General features: G+C 45.3%; 1 protein-coding gene across 2 annotated transcripts in view; it reads right to left on the bottom strand.

The window, feature by feature from the left end:
- The window catches only part of LOC111066625 (tyrosine-protein phosphatase 99A), a 114654-nt gene extending 107203 nt beyond the window's left edge, over positions 1 to 7451 (bottom strand). The window contains exons 1-2 of one of the 2 annotated variants that reach the window (XM_041591686.1): positions 7048 to 7451; positions 541 to 960 (exon numbers count right to left, since the gene is read on the bottom strand). In XM_041591686.1, the coding sequence (XP_041447620.1) occupies positions 541 to 643 (103 nt within the window). In that variant the 5' untranslated portion in view covers positions 644 to 960; positions 7048 to 7451. The remainder of the gene's footprint in view (positions 1 to 540; positions 961 to 7047) is intronic. The other variant, XM_041591685.1, reaches the window with a different exon arrangement.
- Between the last annotated feature and the right edge of the window lie 13934 nt (positions 7452 to 21385).

Raw genomic sequence — 21385 nt, forward strand, 5'->3', positions numbered from 1 at the left:
AAAAAAAAGAGAAAACATGGCAGCCAAAACCACAGCGTCGGCATTTCCAATAGAACGGGACAACAATGGGTAGGAGAAGGGAGATAGAGTGAGAGAGTGAGAGAGAGATATGTATGTGTGCTCTTTTGTTTATTTTTGACATTGACGTCCCTCATTAATGTAAACGACGTCGACGGGGCATAAAAAGGCGACCTTCTGTAATTATAATTAATACGAAAGGAACATGAGCCCCACACATACAATACACATGTATATACGCGTACTCGCACACAACTTCCACTGTCAATCTGCCCCATTTGACCCGAAACCAATACAAGAAACCTCAGAGAGTGGGAGTCGTTCCGAGAACAGCTTACAAATTGCGTCTTTGTGGCATTAAAAATTCCATTAGCTGCAAACTGCCCGCGTTAATTAGTGCCGCAAAACCACGAATAGATAATTTGATTTTCTCTTCAGGGGGGTGCCGCACATGTACCCTTTCTCTGGGAGGGTTAATTTTCCTTTCATTAGAATTATGCTCAACCCAAACTCAAAACTTACCAAAGATCCGTCCTGCCCGGGTGGCCGTCGTCAGTAGCAGCACAAAGCCATAAATGATGAGCCCTCGCTGATGCTTGGATTTGGCCGATATGCGCAGCGTCATTTTGTTAGCTTTATTTTTGTTGGTTTTTGGTTTTTAGAATTTTGGTATTTTTATTTTGTTTTATTTCCTTTACGATCTAAAGCGATTTCTGCGGTGGTTTGCGTTACGTTTGTTTTCTATTTTTTATAGATTTTGGTTTTCTCTGATTTGTTTCTCGCCCCCCGCCGGCAATTAAAATTTGTATTCACTTGTTGGTGTGTGTGTTTTTCGGTGCCAATTAACCTATGTTTGTGTTATAAGCTGTTGCTTTTTGTGTTGAGTTTTTGTAACGGATTTGTTTCGGCGGATTTTGCCTTTAGGTGATCATTTTGAACGAGCTGCAAATATTAATAAAAAAAAAGGGAAAATTATATTACACTTCAATTCTCGGAGGGGAGCTGCAATACTGCAAAAAATATTGTAATTGATTTCGTGACGTTTGCTTTTAGTTTGAATCAAAATAAATTTCTTGTTTATCCCTAATGTGATTAATAATTTTATTGATATTGATATTGCCAGTAATAAATCGAATATCCGTTCTTCTTATATTAAATCCCTTTGGTTAGCATATTTCTGATATAGATGCCCATATATTATTCCATTTTTTTTGTGTAAATCCCTTTTACTATCTCCTAAAGTTTCACTTTTGGGTCCCTTTCATTTCAGCTCTGCGGCTGCGAAATTAACTAAAGATGTCAGTCCCGACCAGCGGGGAAGCATAAACACCACACACACACACACACGCACAGAAGCGCACACAGAGAGACGGAGACAGAGAGAAAGAAATACACATGCACACCCATGTAAGGGTTAAAGTTTATATGCTGAGAATGAATTTGGCATTTTTATAACAACACAGCGGCGGCAGGGCACACACTCGGAAGTCTGACAACATAAAATGGAGTGAAATCTCTGCTCTGCTGGTGGTGCACTGTGCACAGTCAACTAATGTGGCCAACGGGTGCATCTGGGGGGTGCAGGGTGCAGGGTGGGGATGGGGCATAAAAGTGGGGTATAAAAGTGAAATGCAACAGCAGCATGAACCGCAGCAGCAGCAGCAGCAGGCGGCGGAGGGTGTGTGTGTTGGTGTGGGTGGGGTGGCGCTTTGGTGCACATTTAATGCGGCAACAGTTACAACATGTGGCAGTAAATGGCGATTGTTGTTGGCCAAACAACTTGGCTTTTGACTATAAAAACTGCAAGGGAAGTTGGATTTGGAGTTGGAGTTGGAGCTGGAGGAGCAACCAGAGCCGGAGCACGCCTTAAAGTTGCCCCCATCACCAATCCATACACACATGTGTACACCAGGGGATCCGTCTGTGGGGTGGTAGGTGGCTAAAGGTGGCTTCAACTTTGGCAACAACGAAACCCGCCGCACATTGCACATGACGTAAATGTTGTGGTTGCTTTTAAAAACTTTGTTTTAATGTGTTTGCTGCAGGCTGCAAGTTTATTTTTTTTTGCTCTCCCACCCACCTCTGCAAAGCCCCTGCGCCACTGCTGCGTATCCCAGCTCTGTGCCCGCCCCTATTATTCCGCTCCCCCTGTCATTGTGTTGACGTTAAAATTTAAAGTTCAAATTTGTAACTTCCCCTGAAAGTTGCAATGAAAACAAAAATGTTGCAGACAGCAAATCGTTTGGTCCTTAGGCACACATGGCACACATGATAACAGCTAATGTCTCATTTGTACTCTCCTCCGCTCCAGAGATTGTTTTTACAGTTTTAATTTAAGAGCAGAGCAGGCCTTTAGCTCTCTGTATCTGAAGAATAACTCCCTATTTTTCTGTAATGAATTAATTATACCCATACAAATAAATATGGTAGGGGATTTTTTTAGGTAGCCCTTGGATTTACAATTCCAGCTGCAACAATTCCATTTTCAATTGCCTGAATCATTCATAAATCTGAGCAGGTGATTTATTCTCGACGAAATACTCCGCTTAAGCGCCTTTCTTATTAGCTTTAAGCGCGTGTCTCTCTCTTTTCTCTCCCACCTGGCTTTTCGTTTGCTTAAACTCTCTCTGCCAGCTTGGGGGATTTTATATCTCGTTAAATAAAAGCATCTGGTCAGACAGACACCTGCAACAGCCAGTGCATACATTGTCTTTTGTGATATTATTGCATTGTGTATTTTAACAAGCAGTTTTAATGCAACTTTTACTCGCTCTCCCTATCTCTCACTCTCTCTCTGCTTCTGCTCGCCTCTTTCTGACTGACTCTTTTAGCAAACAAAAAATAAATGAATAAAGAAAAACAAGCAAAATATTATGACTGCTGCTGGTAATTGAAGTTATTTTCCATATTACAAACCCTGGGATTTTACGTGTGCAAAAACACGTTGACTTTTTCCCTGTCGACACACTGCAGTGTGGCCATGGCCGGCCATGTGTGCCTGTATGTCTGTATGCCTGTATGCCTTTATGCCTGTGTGGGTGTGTCTGTGTGTATCTGTGTATATGTGTTGGCAGAAGCACAAAAACTGAGTTTGTGTAAATAAGTTTTCCCAGAGAATGTGGCTGTTGTCTGGTCTCGGTACTGCCCAGAAAACAACATTTTCACAGTAAAAAAAAAAAAACAGATAAACACAAAGCAAAAGAAAATAAATACAAAAATCTAGAAAATATTCTAAAAGTTTAATTTCGGTCTTTCGCCAGGAAAATGTTGATCCTGTGGGTATACTACTTTTAAGTGGACGAAAATGCTGCACTAATTCAGCTAAATTTGATAGTTTTTTATGTACAGGTACAACCACCGCAATTAGACTCTACTTTGAGGCTCCTGTAATACTTTTCAGTTGTTCCAATCCAAATGAAGACATTGGCCAGCGAAGCCCGTTAATAGCCGCAGCTAGACGACCTCAAATAGCCAACGCCTTACTCTAAGCACCTTAACGACAATTGCCCCCAGGTTCTGGCTTCTTTTCCCCCCATCGAACACCAGGAAAAAAGCTCCGGTACCAGTCCGTCAGCAAGACCACTCAACAAGTTCTCTAACTCGTTCCTCGGTACTACGGCACGGCACTGCCATGGCACGGCCCTCAATGTCCAGTTGTCCAGTCCACAGGAAAGGGGCGACGAGGGCCGTGCCGTGCCGTGGGCAATTAAAGTGCCTTTGCAGTGCAGCAGCATTTTCTCAATTTTTCACATAATTCCGACTGCGTTTCACCCATCCATTCTTTGGCCTGGCTCGTTATTTTCTGTTTTACGCTGCTCCTCCATGTTCCGGCCACTTCCATTAGTCAGTCGTTCATAGACAGTTGCGAGCCGCTTTTATGCCCGAATGCCCGACACGGGCCATGGGAGCGAACGTTAAGTAGCTAAATGTCAGTAGCCGATTTGCAGTTATGACAACACCCACAGTAGTCGTCGCCCCATTCGGGGCTGAAACTTTAAATTAAACAGTGCCAACAGAAGCTGAGGGAAATATGACTATTGAATGAGCAAAGCGAGGGCAGATTCAATGTTTCCATAGCACACCTTTTATTGAACATACGAATGGATCCATTGATATAGGTATGATGATAGCACAAAAATATTTCCCTCATTGCGTGTCAAACATCTGACAAAAAAATGAGAATAACTCGAGCAAGGGTATACACTGCATTTTGCATGAGGCACAAAGAGAAAAAAGCAGCACGGGAATCATACAAAATATGCGAAGGACAGCAGAAGCAACAGCAAAGCAGAACAGAATCACGGGAACAGCAGGAACAGCAAGCAGGAACAGAAGTTTGTAATTTACAACTTATTTACGTAGAAATAAAAAATGAATTAAGACAACGAACGAGCAACCATGACAGCTGCCCCCACAAGGCCTGCCCACCCGCATCTGTTGGCACGGCACGGCACGGCAAAAGGTACAGGTACAGGAACAGGGTACAGGAACAGGTAAATGCATAAATAAATAAAGCAAAGGTCTAACAGAAAAAGCAGAGAAAGAGTGGAGCGAAATGAGCGAAGTTCGTAAATGTGGAATTATAATTAAATGCTTTGAAATGAAAGAAATGCAGTCAAATAGAAGCCTCGACTTTCAGCTTGGCTAATTAGCAGAGCCAAAGGTGTTGGAATGTCCTTGCCGCTCCGGGACACCCTGAGTGAGAATTATTATTAGCCTAGGACTACTTTATATATTTTTTTTTTGCTGATCTAATCAACTCTTTTTTTGAGCTGGAACTGGAACACACTTTATTAAGTTTTAAAATTCACAGATAAATATATGCATTCTACGGCAATCTGCTGCTACTCTGCTGTCAGCAGCCTGTCACCGGCAGACACACACAGCAGAAACAAACTGAATGCTCTATAAATGGAAGAAAAAACAACCACGTGTCAAGTGAGTGGGCATGGGCATGTCTCTATATTTGTCCCGCTGTCTCCACGCCACTCGGTGGCAACTATGGATGGAGAGATTATAATGACAGACGGTGCACAAAGAAGCGAAATAACAAACACGGGCATAACAACGGGCTCCATCTGCAACAACTTAAGTGCAACTGCAGTCGCAGTTGGTGCAGTGTGCAGTTAGCAGTGTGTGTGGCACCAACACTTGAGAGATGTGGAGAGAGCGCCGAGCGCCAACAATGACTTTGTGGCAACTGCAACGGCAACGGCAACAACGTCAAGTGGCATGGCTAGTGCCATGAAAGCACAATTGAATCCATGAAAATATTACACACTTTTCTTTGGTGCGATTTATGTGGCGTGCCCCATACGCCACACACCCGCCGAATGGTCGCCTAATCATTTTGGGACAAGCAACTAATTTGGTTTGTTTTTAGGGGCAGAGAAAAAAGGCGAGAGAGAGTGTGTGTGTGTGGCAGGATCACAAGAGTCACTGTGCACCGCTTACAATGAATTTATTTTATTATTTGCTGATGTTTGCAATTTGGGCACGTGCCGCAAATTTTCAAATAGTTCTGCAAGCCAACACCGGACGTGGCACACACATCCTGGAGAGGAGTGGAGTGCAGAGCAGAGGAGAGAAGAGCCGGAATGCTGCCAAAGGTTGAGCAAACAAACACTTACAAATACACTCGCACTTGCACACTCACTCACACTTGCACACACACACTCATAGAGGGGGAGTTGGGGTTGGGAGGGACAGGGCTGCCTGCCTTTTTTACCCATTTTTCCACTTCGCTGCGTTTGTTGACAAACATTTTTGAGTAGGGCTAGCATAATGCCACGTAAAATACTCTTTAGGAAAAATAAAATAAAGTTAAGTCGCATTCCCCCTCCCCATCCCCTGTCAAGGCAGCAGCAACACCCACTGGAATCAGCGCAAATTTAGTGGCAAAGTAAATAAATTTATTTTAGTTTTTCCCTCTGCCTGGGCCCTTTGATTGCCCATTGCCATTGCCATTGTTGTTGGCCCCCATTTGGTGCCCCGAAATAGCCCCGACGAAATGTCTTAAGTCGCTGGCTGCCTTTTATTGCCGTTGCCCCCCAAACAAATGGCAGCCAGCCGGCAATACGAGTGCGACCATGTATGTGCCAGAGGAGAGTCCTCTGGCGAAAAGAATCGAGAGTGAAATTAAGAAAAATGGCGCAAAAGGGTCCAGAGAGCTTAGTGTTTGTTAAATGGCACATACAGTCGATCGACAACCCTTTTTGGCTGGCCAACGTAGACAGAGTATTTGTGCGCTTAACAATAATGTTGGCTATTAGCGGCAGGGCCATGACCGAATGCCGGGGTCAGCAATTTGGAAACTTTTTCAAGCAGCCTTCGAGCCGAAATGCCAAACCAATTTCTGGATGCTCCAAAAAGCCGACAAACCAACCGCCAACCGACACTCACTAATTAAACTAATTAACCGAGATGGCAAAAAGGGATAAGTTCTGTGCGTATAGTCGATGTCTTGGGCATATTCTTGGCTAGCTCCTAAGCATCCTGGAGGCACAGGAGTCGGGCTGTTCGCCCGCACAGACACAAATTGAAAGCGAAAAGGCTCCTTTCCAAAGTGGGTCAGACGATGTGGAAAGGAAAAAGTTGCGCCGCTCCCTTTTTGGCATAAGCAGAATCCAAATCGGGATCCCAAAATGCAAAATATGCTTTAGTGTGGGCTGGCGCTGGGCGCTTGCTGCCTGCCTGCCAAACGCATTTTCGTTGGCCGAGCAGCAGCAGCAGCAGCAGAGTGCAGGGCGTACGAGCTCGGAATTTTATTTCACAGCTCCGACCGACCACAGCCAGCACACGATTATTAAGCATTTAGGAGCAGGGATAGGAGGAGGAGCAAGGACTGGAGCAAATTTCATCCTGAACGTGGCTGAGCTGGAAATGAGCTTGAGGCTACCCAATTTGCATGCAGGCGGCGAGTGCCCCGTTAAATGTGGCACGCTCTGACCGAAGCACCGGAGTGGAGTGGAACCTGGCTTATGGATCAATCGGAAATAACGCTCCCATTTCTATCTGGCATAGGCGCACCTTTTGCTGTGTGTTTACTTAAAAAAGCAGGCCCCTCTGTTGGTTCCTCGAGAGCCGTGCAGATAACGATGACAGTACGGATAATGATTCCATGGACGATGTTCGCACACAACACAAACGAAAACTAATCGCGGATTTCACTGAATGCTTCATCATTTTCAAAACTTTATTTGCTTATTGGCGGATTTCTTACACGCGGCGGCAGTACTAAAGATATCATTTGTGGTATCATTCACATTGGACACTTGGCCCGAGGGCCGTTTGCTTGGATGGCTTCGGCACTTGGCTCTGCCAGTTTGGCCGGCTTTGGGCTTTGGGCCACACGGATTCAATGGCTGAACGCTTTAGCGTCCTGGATGCCCACACACGCGACGCGAACGCACGAAGCCCGGCAGCGGCAGCGGCAGCAAGAGCAGCAGACACATCCTTACGGGCGCACAACAAAAACGAAACTGAAGCGCGTTCGTTTTTTGCACAAATAAATTCTCAGCTCGTCGTGGCCAGTGGCAGATAGCGACAGCGCGGCTGTGTGGCAGGCCAGACCGTTAGCTATTCGCTTGCCTCGTGCCTCGCATTCGGGTAGCAGCGTCTGCCTTCGTCTCTCGATTCCGTTGCATAGATTTGAGCGCGGGTGGACGTTACGTTTCGTTTCGTTTCATTCGTTTGTCCTGCCCGAAGGCACACAGAGAAGCAAAAAGCAAGAGAGCAGAGAGCAGAGAGCTTGGCTTCCCCTTGCGCTCTCCTGTACCACTTTAAACTCCGAAACTCACCTCAATTCCGAATGGAGCGAGGCCTTATCAGGGAGCGAGACATGATAAGAGCAGAGCGCACGACCTACGAAACGCGTTCAGGGGAGCAGAGAAGAGCAGTTTTGTGGGTCGTTTGGGAAACGAAATTGGCACCAGAGCTGGTGAATGTTATGCTGCTGAATTATTGGGAGAAGTCTATGTGTCTATGTGGAAAGTGGACTCGTATCTACCTTTAAGGTTCATAATTAATGATTTTTAGAGAATTATTTGTAAACATTTTTCGTGAAAATGTTATTGAAAAGCTTCATAACCAACTCAAAGAAAACCGTTTGGTTGCATCGTTTAACATTAAATCAGCAAGTCAATTCATGTTAAGGACGAGAAACAACAAGGAAAAACCATATTTAAAATTATGTTATTACTATTACTATGCTTGGTATGGTAAGGTAACAGATTTAATGGACTGTTCAAGTCATACAGCTGTTAATGATATAGACACTGCAGTGCACTGGTTTTAGCATTTAACAGACATTCAGTAAAGCCATAACAGACGCTCTTACATGGAGGGTAAAAATGTTTTCGAAGTCCTGTTGGGCTGTTTTCGAAGTCCTGTTGCGTACTAACAGCTGTAAGTCCGATTCGAAGTTCTGTTACAAACAGGACCAACTACCCCTGCACAACCAGCCCCAAGTGTACAGTCGAATGTTATATAAAGTTCATATGTTAGCATGACAGTGTTAAAATTTCGAATCAAGTGGCAGGGGGGAATCATGTTCAAAGTTCGAATTTCGAGCTCCTGCGAATGTAAACACTTACATTGGGGTAATATGTTAAACTTCCTTCAAGTACAGTACAATTTTATGTTTAGGCACAAGGACGCGGTAAAACTTCAAAACAAATTCGAGATAACAGATGTTAAGGCTCTATAAATTCTTTTAATGGGGTGGACTGTTAAGCAGCCTCTGTCAGGACACTGACTCTGGTGTTTTGGTTTACATACATTGAGGGCTGTATAGAACAGTCGTGTTTGGCCTTGGATTTTAAGCGAAAAAACAATAACATATAAGAAACTATATTAAAAGTTTCTAAAAAAAAAAAATGTATAAAAATGTGGGTAGATAAAACATATTATTTTATATAAATATTAAATTAGAAGTACTCCATGCTAGTTTCTTCATTGCTTTGATTGTAATTGAAAATGTTAGCGCAGCACTGTTATTGTAAATATATTCGTAGATATTATATATTAACAGCCAGAAACAATGAAATAACAGAATGTACACCTTGGGTAACAGCTTGGAGAAATGCATCTGAAAGTTAACATTTTTAGAGATGTTACATTAAAATAAACTGTAAACAGGCCAGTCATAATTCTTTAACAGCAAGGAGAAATAGCATTTATCAAAAAATTTAACATGTGTTGCTACAGAGAATATATTACAGCTGTAACGAGCTAACGGTTCTGTTACACTCACGCTGCCAAAAACACAAAACGTTGAGCTCTTCCTTCTGTACCAATCCAATACCACACGACATTGATCGAAACTTCCGAAATTATCAAATTGCGGGTAAAGCACCTGCCCCTAGCCAATGGCCACGCCCCCAAGACAACTGCCCACAATTTAATCGCAATAAACGGCGAAATAAATGCAATGCCAAATGTATTTGAGCACACCCACCAACAGGGCAATCGAAGGGCGCATCCGCATCCCGCCGCAACCGCATACCGGGCGAAAGTCGATCAGAAGTCACCCCCCGGAAGGAAGGACTGCAATCGTGTTCGCAGTCCTGTTAATCGCAGGCTCTTCATGTTGCTGTCGCTGTCAACGCCTCAACGCAGGAAGGACAGAGAACAGAAGCCACCCCTAAACGCAACCAGCGACGATTTATAACCAATTTTAAATTGCAAAAAATTGCAATAGTGATAAGGGAGCAGGGAGCAGCGGCAGGGGCCGGGACAGTCATCAGGCGAAACCGAAACTAATTCGCAACAAGCGCAATAAAAATTATGAACAATAGCGGAAATTAGCCATGGCAGAGGGGAGGATCCGCAGCGGTTATGCCATTGACAGCGTAACGAAATGTTAACCAATGCATGACGAATGCCAGCGGCGTCTGCCTGAGAAGGAGCACAAAGAGCAGCAGGAACAGGACCAGGACCACGAATTGGAGATGACATTGGGGGATAACACTTTCGCTGCGAGCGGAAGCGCCATGACCATGCCCTCAGTAGCACTGGGGGGCGGTGCGGAGTTCAGGGCCCCTGGCAAATACAAACTTTAATTAGCAACTTTTTCGATTCTATTCTATTCTGTTTTATTTCTTGTGTGTCGTTGGGGGCGTTGAGTGGCTGGGCTGCCTTCTGCTGCTGCTTCTGCTGCAGCTTCTGGCGTTGCACCTTTTTGCCTGCGGGGCACATGTTCGTGGTAAGTTGATGCCGCTCCGTGTCTCTCGCTCTGCATGTATGTGTGTGTGTGTGTGAAAAAGTTGCTGTCGAATGAGCTAGGATATAGTACGTTCCTGCTGCTGCTGCTGCTGCTGCTGTTGCTGCTACTCCGCTACTTCCAGGGCGAATGACACTTGACAGTGATTTATGGCCGGGGCCACTGATAACCCGCCAAAGCTTGCTTGGCAAGTGCAAATCCAGGGCCACCGCCAACGCCACCCCATTGTCCTGATTGTAGCAACCCTCCCCCCGAGCACATTGATGCGATGGCACTCTTTGTTACGAATTTGTTGAGTTTCCTTTGGCCTGTGAAATATTTTTCATGCCGCAAATGCTGCAATTTTGAGCCCGGAACGCTCACATGTGCAATCATTTTTTATCGCAAATCTCTCTCTCGGTCGCTTCTTATATCAAAACTAAGCGGCTGTTTCGAATCGCTGTCATGTGGTGAGGTCCTGGCCCTGCCCAGCGGGGTGTTAAATTGCTGCCTGTGCCTCTGCCTCTGCCTCTATTTCAGCGCCATTCAACGCCATTAACCTTCTGTCAATTTCAATAAGTCAGCTGCAGAAAAAAAAAACAAAAACCATTCATGGAAATCTGCTGCAATTGCTGCAGAACCAAAGGCACATTAGGGCAGCCAGAATCAGACAGACAGACAGACAGACAGACGGATGAGTCAAGATAAAACCTCCGTTCAGCATCAAATACAATATTGATAAGCACCGAAACTGAAACACTGACCATTCGGAGAGACAGCTAAATTTCGGCCTGACAGCCTGGACATGTATGTCGAGCCACAAGGGAAATGCTAAGAGATCTCTTTCAAAGTTATTATAAGAATGGAAAATTCACTTGAAATTATGTGTAAGATTCGAGGCAATGCAAGCAGTAACAAAACCTAGATAGAAAATGTAAAAGAAGTGCCCAGTGCCAATCGATCGGTCTGCTAAAAACTGCACAATTTTGTTGTATTTTTATCACAGGCTGGCGTCGTGGACACACACCTTTGCTGACCGCATTCCCCTGGCGGACATACGGACCGACCGTTCGTTTGGTGGCTGCGCTTGTTGCCATTTCCGCTTCCGTTTGCCGCTGTCGTCGTTGTCATGTCTACTTGTCCTACGTGTCCCGTGTCCCGTGTCCTGTGTCCTGTATGTCCTGTGTGTCCTGCGTGTCCTATATCCCCTGTCCCGTGTCCTGTTTTCCTTGCTGTTGCCGTGTTGCACATAAATCGTTTAAAATAAAGTGATAATTGCATTTGTGTTTCAACTGTCAAACTGACGTCAGTCCATGGGACTTCTGTGGCCATACCAAATGCTTTTCTGTATCTGTGTCTGTGTCTGTGTGTGTGTGTGTGTGTATGCTTTAAAGTGTATTTGTGTGTGTGTGGCTTAACAGGAGCAGCCTGGCATTGCCTGGCACTTGCGCGACATTTTATGAATGCCGCCGTATGAATAATTGCGATAGCAGCCAATTTGAATGGTTCCCATCCTCATACCCATTCCATTCACCCATTCACCCTTACTGATGCAACCTTTTCGGGGGTTGTTTTTAGTATGTGTGTGTGTGTTTGTATGTTTTAATTTCAGTGTCACTGTGAAGTGGATTAAAGTATTTCCATCGGCTTACAACCTAAAATGAGTGCAACCCCTCGATCAGGGCCCGCCCAGAGTGTTGCACTCCAGGCACAGGCACAGGCACAGGACAGGCACCCATCTGGCTGTTGCAGAGTCAACAGACGCACTTTATCATGAATATACTTATATACTGTGTGTCTCGTGTATCTGCAGATATTTCTACCTAGGCCAGTACAGAGAGAGAGACAGATCCAGTGGCAGTGGCAGCTCTGATTAATACGCGACACCCCGTTGGCTTGGCGTGTGAAACGGCCAAGTGTTCCTCCGTACCCTCCCCCCCCCTTCACGCTCTCTTTCCCGCTCTCCGACCGAATTGAATTGTTCAGCAAATAGCATTAATATTTATATTGTTTTTTACGAGTATCCCGTGGCAAGGGGTGCACTGCGTCGCGACGTCAATTGCGGCGCTAAGTGCCACAGCAAACAAAGGCCAGATTGAATGCAAATGTTGCAAGAAGCGAACCGCCGCATGTGGCAAATTAGGTTTCCTTTGATGCACAAGCATGCCTCAAAATGGAGAAAAATTGTAATGAAAATTATTCAAAAAAAAAAAGGAAAGAAAAAAAGGAAAAGAAATACATACATATTCACTTAAGTCGTTTACAGGATTAATATTATTTTTACTTGGCCTTGCCACGCCCCTTCGTTTGACCTGCATTCGCTATGGGTACCCCCCACCCCCACCCATCCTTGGGGTTAAAGCGACATGAACTTTGCGTGTTTGCTCGCTGTCGATGACGAAAAAAAGCAACAAAAAAAAAAAAAAGAACGTGTCCATTTGATGAATGACGTTTATTAAGCAAACAATTTGAAGCTATTTGCAGCCTAATTGAGCCCCATGCATCAAACGTGTTGTGGCAGTTAAATGGCTTATTAATATTTAAAAGATATTTAAAACGGGAACCAAAGAAAACACACAAAAACGCTAGCACGGAATGCCAGTGTGAGCGGGAAAAGCAACTCATTTGCCTAATTCGGAGGGCAGTCAATTTTAATGGACATGAGACCTTTGCATGACCAGACGAGGAAGCAGCCGAAGGGGAATCAAAGTGAAGTAAAGCTGCTAGAAACATGGGGAATAACTGCAGTGGGGCAGGCTTTCGAGTGGAAATGAGTTTTGCATGCAACACGCGCGACGTCCATAGGGATTGAGGAGGGCAGAGTGCCTTGGAGACTGCCTTTGCCATTAATTATGAGCGCGCAGTGAATGCGGCGGGTATTTCGTTGCATTTATGGTCGGAAGTGTAGTTGTGGTCAGGCTACAGGCATCTCAGCTATGTGAACTAACTCGATTAGACATATACATCACTATGTGATTAGTGAATAGCTGTGCGAGAGATGGTTACACCACTCTCCAATAGAGTGGGATAATGGCATAAATTTCTCATTGTCAGCTGGTTCCTTGAAGTAACAATGGAATAGCTTCTACAGCTAAGCGATTCGAACGTTGGCAGTTCTCTGATATTCCCATTCTGTGAATGAATTTCATAATGGAATGAGTACTCCCAAACTTCCATTGTCATTGCCCAACACTGACAGATCAGGCAACACCTTGATTTTCGTTTGCCATTCGTAGTTTCATTTGCATAATAGTTCCCTGCCACTTGACTGTTGCCAAACAATTTACAACTTTCTCTAGAGCTCAGCTCTGCCATTCTGCACTCCACACCACCCCACTGCCTCTGCCCCTGCCGCTGCCTCTGCGCCCCCCATCATCATTTGCACATTTTTGGTTTGGCAAACTCTTAAAAAATTAAATAAAATATGCATTACGTTGAAAAAGTTTAACCAAAAGTGCCACACTGCTGCTGATGCTGCTGCTGCTGCAAAAAAAAAAGAACTCATTCCAATGGAGCTCATGCCACAAGCCCCTCCCACACACACACACACATATACACTCATGCTGAGTGGGCGGTGCGGCGGGGGGTGTTAGTAAAACTATCAACTGTAGTTACAATAAATACATATGTATGCAGGACTGTCGGCAGCGACGCTGGCATTATAGAAATCCCGTTAAACCCACTTAATTCAATAAAACACCTTTCACACACTTTGCGCCAAAGCCGACAACAAACTATAACGCTACGATGTATATACCTGTACCGTGTGTGTGCATGTGTGTGTGTGTGCTGTATAAGCGAATGACGGTGCTTGAGAGCGTGCGCCAAAAGCTACTTCATGGCGGCAATTTACGTTTAAAGTTGCTTAAAGTTGCTAACGACAAAAGTTATAATTGCATAACGTGTGTGGGTGTACACCCACACACACACACAAACACACACACAGAGTGGCTCTTAGTATTCACACTGATACGCAGACAGATACGTGCACATACATACATACATATGTACATACATAGATAGTTGCAACTAAAATGCCTCTCTGCTCGCTGCTTCCTTCGCTAAAGTCGTACGTATGCGAGGCAGCATATGGCAGCCGGAAATGAAACGTAAATCAAATAAGTAAGAAGCGCAAATGCGCACACACACACACACACACACAGATCCCATACAGTTAAATACAGGACTAGGACCTGCCCCCTGTGAGGGGGGAGCCCAAGTGTATTGTCATTAGCGACAAGAGAGCGCCATAGTAGCATTGAATCTGAGACTCTCCTTTCGCAAATTGAAAAGTTTTTGAAGTGCATTTTTCATGAAAGTGGCAGCACTCATTCATTGTACAGTTCGAGCGATTCGAAAGGAAAGCAGGAAGCGTTCGTGTAGTAGAAGGAGCTGATGCACGGTGGGATGGTGTGGCGGGAGGGCTCAGTCGAGGAGGAAATTGTTCATATTATAAAATAAAAGCGGAAAGTGTTGCCGAGCAAGAGCAGGGCAATGACGGCGAAGGCAACTACACGCCCAGCGACGCATGTCGCTGTCTTTCCCACCCACTGTCAGTCAGGCCGAGGAAAACGCTTCGAAAAAAATGTCAACGGCAGCACAGTGGGCGTGTCTGTGTGTCGTTGCTTTTCTCCATTTTCATTACGTTGAAATGCGTTTCGTTGAATTAGAAAACATTTCATTTCATTTCGTTTCGTTTTTACTTCCTATTTGCTGTTGTGAGTGCGTGTCTTCGTGCAGAGTAGTCGTCTGCCAGCCCTGAGTGCGTGTCTTCGACCAGAGCTCTCACACCACCCCCCAGACTAGCCCCTGTCCCTGTCCTGTCCTCTTACGGGGGGCGTTCCTCGAAGGTGTTACAAATGTTTTATGTCTTAATAGCTTTTCGCTGTGGCTGTGCGTGGCCTGTCTTCGTCTTTGCTTTGCCTTCCTCCCCGTTGAGCATTCTTTTCCCCCTTTCTTTGTTAACGGTATGCAGGGTTTTTTTTTATTTTAAAAACGGATTAAACATGCGACTCGCGCTTTTTTAATGGGTTAACGAGTTGACTTTTCACGTTTCACCCTCTTTGCCACTTTTTACACTTCTCGTTTGATTGAGGAAATCTCCAATTAACGCTGCAGGAGTTGTGAAATTTGATTTCAAGCAGCTCAACTGTGCGTCGGAAATGGGTTTAATCGACTTTTGGCATAGTGGAGCTGTTGAGGAATTGTGAACCTTAAGTGAACATTTTCAGCTTTGCAGAATGGCAGCGGTAACCTATCAAAGTTTACGAATATTTCGGATGGGTTGACACCTTCGGGAAGCACCTCAGGAGTTCAAGTGGCCAAACGTAATTAGTCACAAGAATACAACATAGACCCAAATGACAGCCGGCCTTTGTATACGGTAATTATAAGCCAGAAGCTAGTTGGAAGTCTTCTCTTCTGTTCTCCTAATGCAATTGCATCCAAAAGTCTATCAAAATTCATGCGCAGACAACACACAGAACAGAGTGTCGTATTCATTAATAGAGAACAGATTTCAGGGCTAGCCTAAACCCAAATAATGCCAAGCAATTTACCAAACTGAATATTCATTTGCACATCTTGAGCTGTCCAACCAACTAAGCCGTCTAGGTAATGTGTGCCAGTCCGGCCATTCCAATGCCTAATCGGCTTTCACCTATTGAATCACATGCAACAGGAATGTCTCCAACATGCAATTTAAATGTAATTCGAATGCGTAACAAATTTGTGTGTGTTTGCCCACAAACAAAAATGAGGCCTTGGGGTACGGGGCTGCACATTTCATTTCCGTGCAACCAAGCGCAAATTCAAATGCAAACGCTAAATCCCAATACCCAAAACCCAAAAACCCAAAAAACCCAAACCAAAATGCAAAACAAAATGAGGCCGAGCAAAACATAATTTCAATTTCCGCTGCAATTATTACTGAACCCCGGCACTCTCCGCTCTCTATCTAATATTATTTCCATTTTGTCAGCTTAAATAATTAAAATTTGATATGAGCGCATTTTTGGCGTTGACAAAAGTTGCGGGCTTGGGGCGTACTTGGGGGTTTTAAGGTCAGCGCCCATTAACATTCTAATTTAGTTGCTGTCAACCCGATCCGAACGAACAGCAACGAACGAACAGACCAGCATTAGTGCAAAATTTTCATAATATATGTATGACTGCAAAATTATAAAGGGCCACAAAATTTCAATTTTGGATTTCGACACGCGGCAGGGGCCGAAAAGTTGCCGCATGAAAAATTCAGTTAGCCAAATCCCTGATATTGTTCCATGTCCTATGTGAATTATGGCCACCATTGCCATTCATCCGCCCCCACTCCTTGTCGGCGGCATTCATTAGGCCTGTCACGTTGAGGGTCAATAAAATAGCTTGAAAATATTTTTGGTTGTGCCTCCTCGACTTTAATGCACATCAGGCCTGTGTCCTGTGGGCCTGCGGAAGGAGTCAATGAAAATGAAATGGCATGATTCCGTCCCTCATATCAGTCATCTAACCGTTAAGATAGGCCAAGGAGCCAACGATGCGTAGTCGTTAGGCATTGACGCAACGCGGAGCCGTGGAAAAGAGACGAGATTGCGATTGTTACTGGGACTGCGATTGCTTCTGCTTCTGCTTCTACGTCTGCTTCTGCTTCTACGTCTGCTTCTGCTTCTCTTCTGCTTCTGCTATGGGTATGTTATGGTATCTTAATGAAGTATCGATTTCTGGATTCGAAGATTTCTCGATTTCATGTGCCCTGCGGTGGAATTCCTTCGAGTCATGTAAATCACTTATTACATTTTCGGTATTCCTCAGTTTCTGCCTCTGTCTGTTCTGTTCTTTTGCTGCCTCTTTTCGCATGGCTGTGTGTCTGTTGATGCACAAAAATACTTGCAAAATTCCCCCAGCAGACGGCAATCCCCCATTGGGCCTCGACTCGGCGAATCTCAGAACTTAATCTCAAATTAGTTTGAAGCTCTGTAACGGCATTTTACTAACTGAATTGTCATAATGGCAAATAACAACGGAAATAATGGGTCCCAGTCCCCGTCTTGGCCATCCAGCGAACCCAATCTAAATGCATGCGAGTGAGCTCCTCATCTCTGTCCCCCACCCCCAGTCCCGTCGTCACAGTAGGGCCAAGGGTGATGTGGGTGGCGTATACGTGATGACTTTGCAAATGGCATTCGGATTGTGTGTATCGTAATCATATCGCAAGGCAACAACATGAAAAGTATTGAATGCCTTATTCGCATTAGCTCGGCAGCTCGATTCGATAAGAGATAATTTGTTTGCTACTAATGCCGCCCCCGGCACAGACACATACACAGACATGGCTTTGGCTCCTTGGCAATTTTCTCGGCTTCACTCTCTCAGCCCCTCGATTGGCGGGATCATTGATTGAAGTGTGTCCATTAATTATGGCCTGGCCAAATAGCATTGACAATTGCCGGGGCGGGATTCCGAACGCACTGGGAGGCTGAGCGGATGAATTGGCTTAAAATAGTTAACTTTCTCGCTGGATACATCAATTAAAGTGCTGTATGTACGTACGTATATGAATATGTATGAACCTTGAGCTGATGGAGCGATTAAAATGTTCTGTGTGTGTGTGTGTGTGCATGTCTCTTTCCACTTTCGTTACTTTTTCTTTCTCGAGTTTTTTTTGCGGGTTTTTGTTTCTGCGGTTCGGTTCGGTTCTACTCTGTCAGGCACTTAAACAAATGAAGCTGTCGCCGTCGCGTTATTTATTAGCCAAGCTGGTAAAAATGTTCAGCCTCAAATGCTTTTTTATTAATTTGCATTGTGGCCAACACTCACACAAACACAGACACACACACACACAAAGTGACTGGAGGAAGAGCAGCAGCAGCGGGCGGAAGCTGAGCAGCCGCCATCTCTCTTTTAGCGACTGCAATCTGAGCCTGCAACGCGTCGCTTATTTGTCTGGCCGTGCTGCCAAAATGGCTGCTCGTCTTCTGCCCATCCCTTTCCCCGCTTTGCGACTCTTTATCGTATGTTAAAGTCAGCGCACAGAAAATTTTTAAGTGGTTTTGCCGAAAGTTTTTTTGGAAGAGTTGGCGCTGGAGTTGGAGTTCGAGTTCGAGAGCCTTCAGTTTAGTTTAAAATGTTCCGGCTTTTTAAGCGCCATGCTGAGTCGGCCGTCTGCGCTGGCAAAAGGGAGGCGTGGCTGGGCCACAACACACACACACACACACACACATGGATAGCACGCTAATTCGCAGCGGGTGACAAAGTAAATTATGATATTCGTTTCCGGACTAACAGACTGCGTGCACTTCCTGCAATGTCTATTTTTGCCTCTTTCTTTCTTTCTGGGGAGCCCGTATCCTGTGCTGTCCAGCAGCTGGGGCGGGAGGATTTTGGGCCAGCCGGTATTTCCATTATGCCCCGGTCGCCTGCGTTGTCCTGACTGCTCTGCCTGTCCTGCCCTGCGTTTGTGCGGCGCGTGATTTGTTGCCCGGCCAGTGTCGCGCCCCCGCGGCCACTGCACGAAGCGTGGAGAGGAGATGAGCACTCGGAACTTTGCGTATCTGTTTTTGAGCTTCTTAATGGAAAGTTTTTGGGGGTGAAATTTACGATATGGAGTCGCCGTCTCCCCTGAACCGGCGTCATGTGAAGATAAGCAACCAGGATGGGGGCCGAGTTGAAAAGGTGGACTCAGCCCCGTGGCAGCCGACTGAATCTCTCCCTTTAAGTGAATTAGTTTACGTTTCTGGGATGCTGCTCCTGTTGGGCCAACGGGGGCCCACACTGTTTGTCACATCGTTTACTGTTTTGATCTTTGTTTGCATTGGACAGAGCGGACATGCTCCATCAAAGCCCTCTGTGTGTCCTCCAGAAGGATCGCCGGGAGAGGGCCGACAACAGGAGTAAATTAACAAGCAGCTTAGCTCCAACTAAAACTAAAACTCTGACTAAAACTCAGACTGAGACTGTGACTGAGACTGAAACACTTTTTGTTTTACACCCCTTGCCTGCCCATCGCTGACTGGAAAATCTGATGGCCAAGAATAGTGGCGCACATTTTCGTGCAAACTTTGTTAACTATTTAAGACATAATTTAGAAAATTATTTTGCTCCATGCTGGCGCTGTTGCTGGTGCTACTGCGAGGGAAAGGTAGCTCGAGGCGACTCATAAGTAAATATTATGCAAATGAGAGCTCGGGGACCCGCCCAGGGACACCACCATCCTGCCATTCTGCCACTCTGCCATCTTGCCACTGGGTTAACAACAAGGGGCAAGTCGGTTGGCTCTGCCTTTCAAGCTGCAGCGAAAGTTACTCTTTTTTTTTTGTATTTTAAGGGTGGAGCAGGCCAGCGGGTTGTGCTTGCCATGGCTGTTAGTTTTTTAATCCTTTGCAGTTATTAATTTAATCGCACAGCTGCATTTCAGTAGCACAGGCGTTGAGTCTGCAAAGGGGGTAGGGGTAGGGGGTTTTTGGGGGAAAAGTTGGTGGCAACTTTTTTGGCTGCCAGCCCTGACAGTCACTCCTGGCTATGTGCCCTGGCTGGCTGGCTGGCTGGCTTGCTGGCTGGCTTGCTGGCTGGCTTGACAAACGCTTGACACATAAATCCGACGTTGGCTTTAATTAGTCAGTAGATTTGTTGTCAAAAGTTGTAACTTTCACTTAAATTATTCATGCAGCAGCAGCAGCAGCAGCAACTCCTTCTATTCCAGCCACATGCAGCCAATTAGCAGCCAAATCAACTGAGCGAAGCAGATGGCTTGATCCATAAATTATCTCTGTTGCATGCGGGTCAGCAGTCAGCAGTGGAAGCGATTAAATCCTTGAGTAATTACAGCAGCCAAACAAGTTGTAAACACTGCCCCAGAATGCCCATCATCGATGGCCGCGAAACAAGCGAGAGAACAAGCGGCAAGTTTTCTTTAAATTTTCATTACTTGAAAGTTTTTGGGCATGCATAACAAATCCCAGGGCGGATTTACCTGATTGTTTTTGCTCGGAGGCAAGCGCCAAACAAAACCAACAAATAAACCGTACAGCGTACACCAGCAAGGGGGCAAAATGGCATTATGTTTTAACTGATTTTCGCATTTGAATGATTTATGCCTCCCGCCAGACTCATTCGCATTCGGAGACTCGTACTCGTACTCGTGCTCATACTTATTTTTGCATTTTCGGTATGGGCCCTGCTCCCCCTGACTGGCGCACCTGTCAGGGCAACCATGCCTCGGGGACTGGGAACGGGACTGGGAACGGGACTGGGACCTCTTGTCTGTGGCTCATTTTTCATAATTTTGCATGTGATTTGAGTTTGTTTTTAATATTCGCTTATTTTTGTGCTTTATTTCCAGGACAGGCTGCCTTCGCACAAGGCAATCGATAATCAAATGTGTGTGAAATTTGCCTCAACGACATGCTGGGACATAAATTTATCAACAGGTTAACAAGTAAGACCAGCTGTCTGTGTCGAATTGTGTGGGAATGTGTGGGTTGGGGGACTGGTAGTATAAATGGGAGTGACACGGCCCCATACTTATTTTGGATGTTCATTCATTTATGGCTTGACTTTTCATAAAACGATGGATGGAATTTTACAAGCTAACAGAATCATTTTACGCATCATTAACGTTTTTGTATTTCATATGCAAATTTGCCTAGTCCTGCGTCGGATGCTGTAGGATCCTATTCCCCCCTGCTCCTACACCTACTTTTACTCCTTTTGAAGGACCCCCCCACAGACATCAGACGTCCGTCCAAACAAAGTCAAACTTTTGGCAATGGGCTCGGGTCCTAGGGTTCGTGTGTGTGTGTGACCGCACCATTAGTGAGGTTCACTGCACACCATCGCCATCACAGCGGGGGCTACGGAAGCTGAATTCGGTACTGGGACAGGTTCTTGGAGCGACAGACCGACCCTCAGATTTGGCCACATTATTTGCACGCAATGAGCCTTGAAATTTAGTTTTCGGTTAGTTTCGGCCCTTCAAAAGGGTCAACGGGGGCTGGAAAGTTTTTTTTTTGTGTTCTGTTTTTTGTTTTTGTGCATATGCCAAGTGCCACTCAACACTGCCAATGACAGAACTGGAATGAATTCCTTGAAGCAGAAGGATACGTGAACATGGAGCAGCCACTCGTACCTTGTCCTTGGCTTTGTCTGCCCCAGTCTCTCATTATGGCAAATAAA

Source organism: Drosophila obscura, unplaced genomic scaffold (assembly GCF_018151105.1).
Source record: "Drosophila obscura isolate BZ-5 IFL unplaced genomic scaffold, ASM1815110v1 contig_150, whole genome shotgun sequence".
NCBI classification, from domain to species: Eukaryota; Metazoa; Arthropoda; class Insecta; order Diptera; family Drosophilidae; genus Drosophila; species Drosophila obscura.